The sequence below is a fragment of the Hyperolius riggenbachi genome, chromosome 3 (genome assembly GCF_040937935.1).
Source record: "Hyperolius riggenbachi isolate aHypRig1 chromosome 3, aHypRig1.pri, whole genome shotgun sequence".
Taxonomy (NCBI): Eukaryota; Metazoa; Chordata; class Amphibia; order Anura; family Hyperoliidae; genus Hyperolius; species Hyperolius riggenbachi.
The window spans coordinates 217089503-217101949 of NC_090648.1; the positions used below are offsets into that span (position 1 = coordinate 217089503).

General features: G+C 42.2%; 1 protein-coding gene and 1 long non-coding RNA gene across 4 annotated transcripts in view; one reads left to right on the forward strand and one right to left on the reverse strand.

The window, feature by feature from the left end:
* The window catches only part of SEMA7A (semaphorin 7A (JohnMiltonHagen blood group)), a 79607-nt gene extending 74782 nt beyond the window's left edge, over positions 1–4825 (forward strand). For both annotated transcript variants that reach the window (XM_068275730.1, XM_068275731.1), the window contains one exon: positions 2932–4825. In XM_068275730.1, the coding sequence (XP_068131831.1) occupies positions 2932–3281 (350 nt within the window). In that variant the 3' untranslated portion in view covers positions 3282–4825. The remainder of the gene's footprint in view (positions 1–2931) is intronic.
* LOC137563367 (uncharacterized) overlaps positions 1–12447 on the reverse strand; it is a 173756-nt gene that overhangs the window by 8892 nt on the left and 152417 nt on the right. The window lies entirely within an intron of this gene.

Here is a 12447-nt window from a genome sequence, read left to right on the forward strand (position 1 = left end):
AACCTTTTACCAACATTCTTGGACTTATAATTCCAAAGGACATGGTAATTCCATAGACTAATCAGACTTTATCCAGTTAATATTTCAACTTTTTAGGCCCGGTTCACACTAGCGTTTTGTGTGAAACCGGGCTGTACGTCCTGGTCCGGGGGGATCCGGGGGGCCGTACGCATCCCTCAGGATCCAGTCAGGTTGCAAACAAAAAAGTATCAGTTTGGCATCCGGAAAGTAACACTTCCGGATTGCCGATACTGTACTTTAAACAGGCGCAGCAGCAGAGACAGGCATGGGGAGAGTGGGGGCCCCTATCTGTCCATGCCTGGACCCCCCATGTGGCAAAGGACGGGTGCCGTAAGCACCCGTTCCTATTGCCAGTGTGATGAGAAACTTCCGTTTCTCATCACTTCCTATGGTGCAGGGAAAATGGTCAGGTTCAGGGTCAGGTGCGGCGGCCGGAGCTGCGTTCCGGAAAAATGCTGCATGTTGGAAAAATCCTGAACGCAGCCCGGACCGCAGCCGGGCTGCGTTCCGGGCTGCGTCCGGATCTGGATCCTGACCGACGGACGGGTGTGAATGGATACATTGATTAACAATGTATCCATTCACATCCGGGTCCGTTTGTACAGTGTACGGTGCGTTCCGGTCCGGGGAAACCAGACCTGGAACGCTAGTTTGAACCGGGCCTTATTCTATTAGTTTACTATGCCAAATCTCATTAATCTGATACATAATATTTTGGCATTTATTTTGTAGTCATTTTAATCATTTTATGCATTTTTTGGAGACAAAGTTACCATAACTGTTTTATTAATATACAATATATTGTTATATGTGACGTTGTTGGAATAACCATTTTTTTTCCTACAGGTTTTTTTCCCTAGAGTTAGAAAATTGCAGTTTCGCATGCTAAAATGCGAAGTGGTAGCAGCTTACCTGATCTCTAAACGAGATTGCAGATTGTATCAATTGTAAATACAATCAAAACTGTATTGTGTGTGGACTCACCAACAAATTCAAAAGGTTACTTTGCCTACAGTGCTGAAAGCATTCAGAATTCCCCCAGTGTTTGAGGGCTGAATGGTAAGCTGTGGCAAAGAGAACAGGAATTGGCAGGTAACTTCACAACAGGTAATGTGCCCTAAGCAGAGGGGGAAGGGGGCTTCCCTATGTTAATAACAAAATGTAGATGAAGGAGAACATAGATATAGACTAAATAAAGTCTTTCTGATCAATTTTAAAGAGAAAAGGAAAAGAAATATAGAAAAAATAGCTGGAGAGATCCAGTGAGAGGAAGAAAGAGAAATAAAGTCAAGTGGGGTGGGGGATAAAGAGGATAGTAGTCTTCCTCAGAGCACAATTTCTTAACGAATTCATGGATTGACAGGAAGTTCTAGATGGGCAGCAGAGTTTATATGCTAAAATATGTACAGCCAGGTGGTCACCCAATTCAACTACCTGCTGTCAAATAACACTACAGTGTTGGTATATTGATCTGCCTTTCTTTGTTTTCATACCTGCTGGGGGATTAACAATCTGTCAAGATTAATATTCCCAGCCTAATACTATTGTATTCCATTCTGGCAAGATGTCCACTGCATTTTTAAGGTCTGACAAAGCCTTTTTGTAGCAAAAAGTAAAAAACTTGCGCTCAAACTAAAATGCACTGGCCCTTTAAGGAATGCACTCGGCGCTGCTCTCTTGTGCTGGTTGGTGCCAGCAGCTGTCAAAACAAGAGGGTAAGGGGAAAAACAGAGAGCGATCTGTAGTGCATTAAATGGGTCATCTATATTTAACTTATATAAAACATAATCTCACTCACATTTAGTGGTATGATACGTGGGTTGCGTATTTGGCTCCTCCGGTGGGTCGCCTCAACCGTCAGACGTCGCAGGCTGCGCATCGCTCGCTCCACACGGACGCACTCTCGCATCTCCAGCTGCACCGTCAGCCCTGGCCAGGCTGTATTGGTTGAGGCGACCCACCGGAGGAGCCAAATACGCAACCCACGTATCATACCACTAAATGTGAGTGAGATTATGTTTTATATAAGTTAAATATAGATGACCCATTTAATGCACTACGGAGCGCTCTCTGTTTTTCCCCAAAGCCTTTTTGTAGTAGCCATTACCAATAAAGCTGGCCATACACTAGGCCGATTCCCCGCCGATCGACAGCAGATTCGATCACTGGGATCGAATCTGCTGTCACATCGTTCACGCTACACGCTAAATTTCGATTTATTTCGTCCCGAAATAGATCGATCCCGTCGATTGCTCAGTGCGGGAAATTACCGTTGATCGCCCGCGGGTAGGGAGCGCGTCGCTAGCGGCGTTCGAGTGCCCGATGACCGACGCAATACAGCTGCAATACATTACCTGCTCCGCCACCGGTACTCCCCAGGTCTCCGCTGTCTTCTCCGCTCTGGTCTGGTCTCCGGGTCTGGCATGCTGAAATCGATTCACAATCTGTTTGCAGTAAAGGCAGCCATACGATCCCTCTCTGATCAGAATCTATCTGTTGGTCGAATCTGATGGCAAATCGACCAGTGTATGGCTACCTTTACTCTCTTAAGCTCCGTACACATGCTAGATGAAACTTGGCTGAGGAGGCCAATAACAACCACCTTTGCCAAAAATCCAGTGTGTGTACAGAAGCCCCTGCCCCCCCTTTTTCCATGGTCATTTATTTAGCAATAATCGGGGAACCACAGACAGTGGTCTTAGGTGAATGCTACATGTACATGTTGAATCTTATCATCAGTTTTTTCTACTCAGTTTTATCATTAAAATATAGAGCTAAGAAGACTGCAGGTTAGGCATGGGGAAATCTGCAGTGATAACTGCTGCAGGAAAAGGGACAGAATTTTTTTTAATGTTTTCTGTAGATATTTAATAGTATAATGTCTGACTGTGATGCCTTTATTTTCAACAGAAATCAAGATATTACCTAGGAGGACAGAATTTCATAAATCCTCAGGTGACAATGCGGAGTTACCCCCATCGAAATTTTACTTGGAATGCCCAACAGAGTCAAAGCAAGCTCGATATTGGTGGACATATGGTAATAGTGAGATGAAGAACTGCACTCCTAATGAGGATCAATGTATGTTGTTGTTTGATCGTGTCACTTCCCCTGGTGAATACCACTGTATGTCACAGGAGTTGTCAACAGTGCGGGTGGTACGCAAGTATACGTTTGCGATGAATTACTCTGGAAGGATGCAATGCAGTTGGCTTGTGGTACTGGCATTTTCAATTTTGACAGTATATTATATACTTTGACATCAGTTGTGAACACATGAAATTCCGAAGCTATGGTTACTACTGATATTTGACTCTGCAAACAACACAGCTGGAGTCAATGAACACAGAACAACTTATGAGAGAATAGATGGGAAAGTCCTGAATTATTTTACTGCAGGTAACCTGATGTTTGAATGAGCTTTCTTTTCTACAGGTTAAATACATGCACTCTTTTTGTTGCACAATATGCAGCCGGTAGAACTTTAGCATGTGATCAGTAGGGGAGTGGAATCTGAAGGAATCAGCAGACATGGTCACCTGCTAGTATTACTTGGCCCTAACCAATTGAATCTTTTAAAACTAAAATCTTTCTGTGTTCCCATTTGAGAGGTTACCACCCATGACAGAAAAGGAAAGCTGTCCCCAGGGGATATATGAATAGCAAAATAAACCTTACCAACATCCAAACCACTAGTCTAGACTTTCAGTCACATACACTGTACTGACAAAAGCATTAGGATGCCTGTCTTTTTACAAACATTACTACACAACGGAATGGCTGGAGAGGACAGCAAGGGAGCCCACACACCTCTTGGGGCTGGAGAAAGACCCAGGTAATTATAAATATCCCCATATTAGTCATCTCATATTGCTTACCTTGGAACTATGGAGCCAACCCCAACCCCTGAAGAACAACCTCACACCATAATCCCATTTCCTCCAAACCTGACTCTTGGCACAATGCAGTCAGGCATGTACAGTTCTCCTAGCATCCGCCAATCCAAGACTCATCCATCAGATTGCCAGAAAAGTGTGATTTGTCACTCCAAAGAACTTGTCTCCACTGCTCTAGAATCCAGTGGCAGTGTGCTTTATACCACTGCATTTGACACTTTGCATCGCACTTGATGATGTAAGGCCTGGGTGTACCTGCTTGGCCATTGAAACCTATTCCAAAAAGCTTTCTGCACTTGATACATGAGGCAATCTGAAGGTCATATGACATTTGGAGATCTGTAGCTATTGACACTGTACAATGTTTTTGACTTCTGTAAAATGTGCACATCCAGTGCTGACCCTGCTTTATGATTTTATGTGGCCTAACACTTTGTTCTTGAGTTGTTGTTATTGTTCCTAATTGCTTCCACTTTGTTGCAATACCGCTAGCAAATGACAATGGAATATTAAGTCATGAAGAAACTTCACAAATGTACTTATTGCACAGCTGGCATCCTATCACTGTACCAGGCTGGAATTCACTGAGCTCATGGTCAGTGGTCTGCATGCTTAGTTGCTTGATTTTATACACCTGTGGCCATGAAAGTCTTTAAAGAGTAACTGTCAGGCTGCAGAAGCTAATTTAAACCTCTATTCTCCTGTGTTAAACAGTTTAGAAGGAAGCCCAAAAGCCATTAGTGAAGATAAAAATCTCAGTTACCTTTGATGTGTGCTTATCAGTAAGGCTGTTAAAACCCAAGAGGACGCAAGCCGCATACTATACTGCAAAGCATTCTGGGGCCCTCCCCTCGGCTGCTAATGAGACGTTACAGCAGCTTGTAATCAGTCCAGCGCGTAGCACTGATAAATCTCCGGGCAGAGTACACTGCAGGAGTCAGCTATTGTTCCTAGCCACATGGCTCATTAATATTCACTGCACACTGTGTTGTTCAAGTACGAGCTTATCTGTGATCAGGAAGCAGGCAGGACATGACGACACATTTGACAGAAAAACATGGAGCCTGCCATGAGCTGTCAGGAGCATCTATCTCTGCATATACTATATACAAATTCTGTGAAATCCAAACGTGGACAGTGAAATGCATATGTAATGTAAGTACAGCCAATCTTTAGCTACTGATATATGTGTTTATTTTCTCCGAGACCTTATACCTAACAGCTCCTTTTTAAAACACCTGAAGTCAATGATTTGAAGGGGAGTCCAAATACGCTTGGCAAAATAGTTAATTGCAGTGCAAGGGTGATACACTGTTACTGTGCCATTTCGGAATTCACACATTGTTTAACTTCAGAGGGATATAAGTGAACTAGGTACAGTTGTATGTACTCATTTGGGATGAAAGCTGGACTATCATGTGCTGTTAGGGTACTGTGCATAATGGTTGCCTAACCCTAATTGATCCCTTTATTGGTACTTTTACTGACAGCCAACTCTGACTTCCACCCCAAAGTTGACCCCTTCCCAACCCTAACCTCACCACAGTGTTAACCCCTTGCTGACACATACCCCTGACCTCCTCCTTTAACATGAACCCCTTACTTATATTTTAAACTTAATCCCCCCACCCTAATGTCCACTTCATCCTAACCCTAAGCTTACTTTCCTGATGTCTAACCATAACCTTTAAAACCTAGCATCTAAAACTAAAGCTGGCCATTGTACTGCCTCACCTGCACCCTCTTGAAATGAGCCACCAACTTGTATTGATGACGTAATGACAGCTGCCATTTTAAGGAGACACTGAAGCAAAAAAAATGATATAATGAATTGGTTGTGCAATACCGATAATTTCTAGAAGATTAGTAGCAAAGAAAATATTCTCATATTTTTATTTTCAATTATATAGTGTTTTTTATAACATTGTATCATTCTTTAATATTTGCAGTTAACACATTACTAAGCATTCTAAGGGCTTGATTTACTAAGCAGTGCTAACCTACTTAGCACGTCTAAAGTCTTTAGGCGTGCTAACCAGGGTGCTAAGTAGGTTAGCACCGGTTTTCTCAATCAGATCGCGCGCTAAGTACCGCGCGCATAGTTTTGCGCTCAAAGTCCTATGCGCGCGCTAAGTCCCATAGGCTTTAGTGGGCACTTCGCGCGGAGCGCCCTGCGCTCTGTGCAGTGCGCGCGCAAAACTTTGCGCGCGGTACTTTGCGCACGATCACTACTTTTCACATTTCAACTGAGTTTAGACGTGCTAAGGGCCAGTGCTAAAGTTAGCACCGTTTTGTAAATCGACCTCTAAATGTTTTTACAGAACAGTCTTGTGAACTATTGACCTGTCCTCTGGCAGAGAAAAAGAAAATCCTTGACTGACAGTTGAGATAATAAACTTCAGAAGACAGACCACTCTGCAACTTTGAAAGTCATGGAGCTCAATGGCTTTTTTACATAGAGATAACAACAGGAGTTTCTTAACTCTTCCTGTACTGGAAGCAATTATACTTATGTCTCTGCATCTAATGTTTTATTTCTTAGCTGTACAAATCATACAAATCATTATATCATAATTTTTTTTGCTTCAGTGTCTCTTTAAGAAGTGGTTGCCATTTTGTATATCTTTTTATATTATTCCATTTAGTAATATAATAGGAACCCCTTTCTATATTTTAAACTTAATCCCCCACCCTAATGTCCATTTCTTCCTAACGCTAAGCTTACTTTTCTGATGTCTAACCATAACCTTTAAAACCTAGCATCTAAAACTAAAGCTGGCCATTGTACTGCCTCACCTGCGCCCTCTTGAGATGAGCCGCCATCTTGTATTGATGATATGACAGCTGCCATTTTAGGAATCGGTAGCCATTTTGTATATCTTCTTATATTACTCCATTTAGTATGAATCTGTTCATTTAGGTCGGAGGACCACTCTAACATTTGTTTGCGAACAAGCTGGATGGAGTCAGTGGTATGTGGAAAATATGTATGTCCAAATATGCTACTAAAAGCAGAAGGGGCAGTGTAAAATGTCACATACATATTGCCCAGCAAGTTCATGGTGAACCAGAACTCATTGGAGTGTGTAAGGGGCTGAAAGAGACCAAAAGCCTCCTTACTAAGCTCACTCCAACCTGAATAATCACAAATACCTTCTGTTTTAGGAAGGCAAACTTGTGTTTTGTAAAATGTCTTGATTGTTCTTGTCTTTGGGCAGGTTATAAATCTGTCAATTCCAGGGAAGCAGAGGGAGGCAGAGGAAGGCAGTCTGAATTTAGCCTTGGTGCTATTCCAGCCATTGTGTGGGAAGATCTGCAGGGAATCGAATGGGAAACTTGATGATTGCATGGGCACATTGAGTTCTCTTACCCTCTAGTTATCTTACAGAACTCCTAACCACTATCGCTAACCAATACTGATTTTTTTTTGTGCCAGTTTTGTATTTTGTATGTGTGCCTTGGGGGTTCAGAAGGACATCTCACTTTCAGTAGGAATGTTCCAGATATATGTGCCAACTAGCACCTGAAAAGCCCATTCAGCTGAAATACATGACAATATGTGATTGAATCTACAATAAATGGCTTCTGGGCTCTTACTTCATCTCTGAGCTGCTCTCAGTAGATTTCAGGTCTCGATTAATGGGATCTCACAGAGGTCATCTTAACAAGCATTGGTTAAAGCATTAGTTAAAGTGAACCCGAGATGAAAATAGGCTGATGAGAGAAGAATTGTATTTATCCTCCTACTTCTAAAAATGTTTTTTTTTTTTTTTTAGATACATAATGGTTTTATTTTATATTTATACATTTACAAAGTAGATTGAATGTTTGTTGCCTCTACTCAGTGGCAATCTATTAAAGTGAACCAGAGATGAAGCTCCCTCATGTATTTTACCATATACAATACATCAGTGGGAACATTAGGGAAAACACCTACCCTGCTCTCTCCCTGTTTCATCATTCACTACTCACTCAGCCTGCTTCTAATCAGCCCTAATAAAATCCCAGACTGAGCATTCAGTCTGGCTTTGCTCAGGAATCATTATAGCTGAGTCATTATAGCAGAGCCAGAAGGGGGCAGGCTTGGGCTTGAAAAGACATCAGAGAAGATAGACTCAGCTATAATGATTCCTGAGCAAAGCCAGACTGAATGCTCAGTCGGGAATTTTATCAGGGCTGATAAGAAGAAGGCTGAGCAGGGAATAATGAAACAGAGAGCAGGGTAGGTGTTTTTTCTAATGTTCCTACTGATATACATGGTAAAGTACATGAGGGTGCTTCGTCTCTGGTTCACTTTAAGGTTTCCAGAGTTAAATACATAAACTATTGACCTTTTTTTAATCTCTTTCTGCTCTCAGAAGTTGTATTCTGCCAGGAAAACTTTTATCGCTATAATCTGCTTATCAGTGAGGTTTCCACATTTCCTGACAAGGTACCAACAACACAGAAGCTGTCACTTCCATGCCCAGACATTAACTCTTTGAGGTAGCAAAATACAACAGTAAAGTAAAACAGCCTGGTTATTTATATGTTTTGCACTGTACTACATACACAGGCTTATCTCAATATGTCACACTTAACCTTGGGTACACTTTAAGGCATAAAACACTGGTTCACACGACAGTCAGGGATCCTGGAATCTACCACAGACTGGGACCCCTAAACCACCATGCCATACATATGTGCTACCTGGGAGTTTGCATTTGTTTTTCATATGTTTTACACGTAAAGGCACAAAGAAATTTCCAATTGTATTTCTAAAAGTGGTGAACCCTTGACTGAATGTCATCGTACCTACCAATACTGTGAATTATTTCAACTGGATTCTGTGATTTTTTTATTTTTTCCATTTATTTAAAATGTACATTTATTTTTATAAGTTTTTTTCTAACTTTTCTAAATTATTCTCTAGACTGTGTTAGTTGTGCTTTAATTTCTGTATTAGTTTATGTTCTGCTGAGTTGTTTACCACTGCTGAGTAGTAAGTGATAAGCAAAAAAATTATCCTAACAAACAGTTTCCACAGAGCAGTGGAAGTTGAGGCCAGCAAATCAGTGGACAGTTAACACAGCTGTACATAAGTAGATTGCATTGTTTATATATTTATTAATGTTCCAGCACTGTCCCGCTCTCCCCACCAACACCTCTTGTCTCTGTTCAATTACACTCAGCAGGTCTACTATCAATTTTGTAACTTTATTTTGAGTTCACTATTACAGTTTGTCCAGGTGCTATACCTTGACTCTTATTACTGCATTTTGCAATCTACCGGTATGTGTTGTTATTTAGGTTATCCTACACATTATGGGCTTGATTCACTAACCGGCGCTAAGTGTTAGCGCCGGAGTGAAAAGCCACTTAGTGCCCCAAAAGTAGCTTTGTGCACACTAACAGCCGCGCAAAGCTACATCGCACAGTAGCGTGCACAGTGCGCACAGTGCCGGTAATAGTGCGCGGTGTGATGATAACGTCGCACCAGCTGCCCTGTAAATGTTGTACCCAATGCGCCGAAATCGGCCCGATGCGCCGTTTTTGAGACATTTACAGGGCAGCGGGTGCGACGTTATCGTCGCACCGCGCACTATTATCAGCGCGCACTGTGCACTTTGCTATGCGCGATGTGTGGGTGCAAACCAGCTCTTTAATTTGTAATGTTTTAATAAAAATAGTTTGATGTACCCAGGGCCGGATTTACCCTGGGGCACTGTAGATACCTGCCTACAGGTGCCTGATGGTGGCAAGGCAGCTCACTTCCCTCCCAGAGCAAAGTGCCTCCCTCTCTCCCTCCTTCACTATGTAGAGTCCTGATGAGAGTGTAAATGGCAGGTTACTCACACAGCTCATTCCACTGACGAGACCTCCTTTCAGTGAGGGGCACATCTAGCTACCTAATACTGAGGTTTTGCTAACTACCTAATATTTGGGGGCCCCTCTAGCTTCTTAATATTGAGGGTACTTCTGGCTACTTAATACAAAGGGGCACCTGTAGCTACCTATGATGGGAAGGTGAGTAAGGGAGAAGTGACAGCCAGCACAATTATGGTGTTGTTTGGGGGGGATTTGTAGGTTCCTGAAGGGAGAAGTTCAAGGTGCCAGGACATCTGTGCCTATAGGCTCGTGTGAGGTAAATTAATATCTTTGAGGTTTCTTATAATGCATTCACATATACAAGATTTTGCATGTGCTTCACCCCACCTCTAGAATCTTTTGCCACAACACATTTGTCACTCCCCAACCTTTGATATCTTTAAACATGCACTCAAAACTCACTTTTTCCATCAAGCATACGCTCTACCTTAGGCCAGTTTGCCTTTTGACATCTGGCCAAGTTGTACTTCCTACTAGATAATCTAAAACACACTTCCTCTGGGTATGAATATTGTATACTACCCCACCTCTTGTTCCCCCCTATTCCTTTAATTTGTAAGCTGCAAGGACAGGGCTCTCTCACCCCTTTGTGTCTTGGATTTTGTTACACATTAATTCATATTAATTTTGTCATTTTTGTATTACCAATTCTGTAATTTGTACCGATTCTGTATTTTGCACCAACTCTGTATTTTGTATATTGGTGTATATCATTGTCTGTATTATTTTGTACTCCATGTTTGTTTCTTACTTTGTACAGCGCCACGGAATATATTGGCACTTTATAAATTAATAATAATAGGAATGCACATTCCTACTTATATATACATTTAAATTATTTTCTAGCTCCGTCGGTGGCGAATTTATCCCCCTTTACGTTTTCTCTTGTGCACTTAAAGGACAATGAACTGCAAAAATGTTTTGGGTGAGCATTATGTTTTATACTGAAACATCCACTAGGGTGCAGGAGAATATAAAATTGTATACGTGGATAGCATGAGTTAGTAAAACAACCACATCCTGATCATATAGCCTGCCAATATCACATACATTTGCCGCTTGTAAGGGCCTGAGCCCACTGATGCAGTTGTATCCGCTTCTTTCCGCTTTTCAGCATCCCTAACATTGATGTTTAACTGAAAAGCGGACACAACTGGGTTTATGCTCACACCCTTCCAAAATCTCAAGCTATTCAGTAAAATATCTCACATGACTTATGTAAGCAATGGTATTACAGCATTCGAGGGGAAGTTTATTATCATTTTCCATTTGAAAGAGCATGTGAATGTAATGTTGTATTGCGACATTGTTTCTGGGACCCCATGCTTGCAGACTCCTTCCAGGAGATACCAACATTTGACCCCGTTTCCTGATTGAATCAGTACAAAACTGGAATTTCCATAATGGTGTTAGCAGGGCCGGGCCGAGGCATAGGCTGAAGAGGCTCCAGCCTCGGGGCGCAGTGTAGGAGGGGGCGCACAATTCATTCAGCTGTCATTCCTAATTGTGTTTGAAGCAGACAGAAATAAGAAAAGGGGATACATAGCAGTGACTGCAAGGCAGATAACTAGATATTAAGGTGTTGGGGAGGTTGTGGGCCCTGTGGCCCTCTTAGTCTAACAGCAATCAATGTGTGACAGCTGGGGTGGGAGGGATGGAAGGGCGCACTTTGGTGTCTCAGCCTTGGGTGCTGGAGGACCTTGTCCCAGCTCTGGGTGTTAGTACATGGTAGATATTTGAGACTATTTCCTATATATAATCCCACCCAGCAGAAAAGGGTTAGAATATGGAAGAATTGAATTGAGCATCTAGACCAGAGGTCCCCAAACTTTTTTGGTCGAGGGCCGGGTCAAAATACTTCAGACTGCTGAGGGGCCGCAACATACATAACATGATGTTGAAAAACATTACATTGAATCTAGGTATTGATTCCCCCAATCCTGCTTGGAGGAGAACTCCCAGCAGCAGCCATTAAGTCATGCGGCACCCGAAGAATGTCTTTGTGCACCAGACAGGGAAGCATACCCAGGTGACAACCTGCCATCCAGTTGGACAGCAGTGTCACCTGATGCATCTATAAGTTATACATTTGTGTTTGGGGGGGGGGCAGTGAAAAAGCCTTGGCGGGCCGCATTTGGCCCGCGGGCCTTAGTTTGAGGACCACTGATCTAGACCATTGTTTCCTTCAAGCTGACACAGTGATCAGCTCAGAATGGACACTCTCCAGGAGTGTATGCAGAAGATGTTCCAGAGAGGAAAAACAGCAAATTCAGCTTATAGAAGTGTGTCTGTGGCTTGAAAGGAAATATTTATTCTGTGAAACTGACAGAAGTAAAAACCGAACTCTAGTTCTGACCCATTTTAACCCAAACTTAAAAAACAACGATTTAACTTAAAAAATATATATAAGCCCGACTTATTTTCTGAATTAGTCCAGTAATGTGCAAGTAACCCCCAAACTGCCCTTTAGTCTAGTGTGTCTGAAAAAAATGTCCCAGCTACCCATACTAACCAGCAAACATCCTTATCTTTCCATCTTATGCTGGGAAACTCAAGGCAAGAATCAAAGTAGTTGAAACAATCAACAAAGAGAGATCTTTTAAAAAAACCTTTTCATGAGTTCCTAAGTGACCTGAATTTTGCGGTAACAGCACTGTGTATT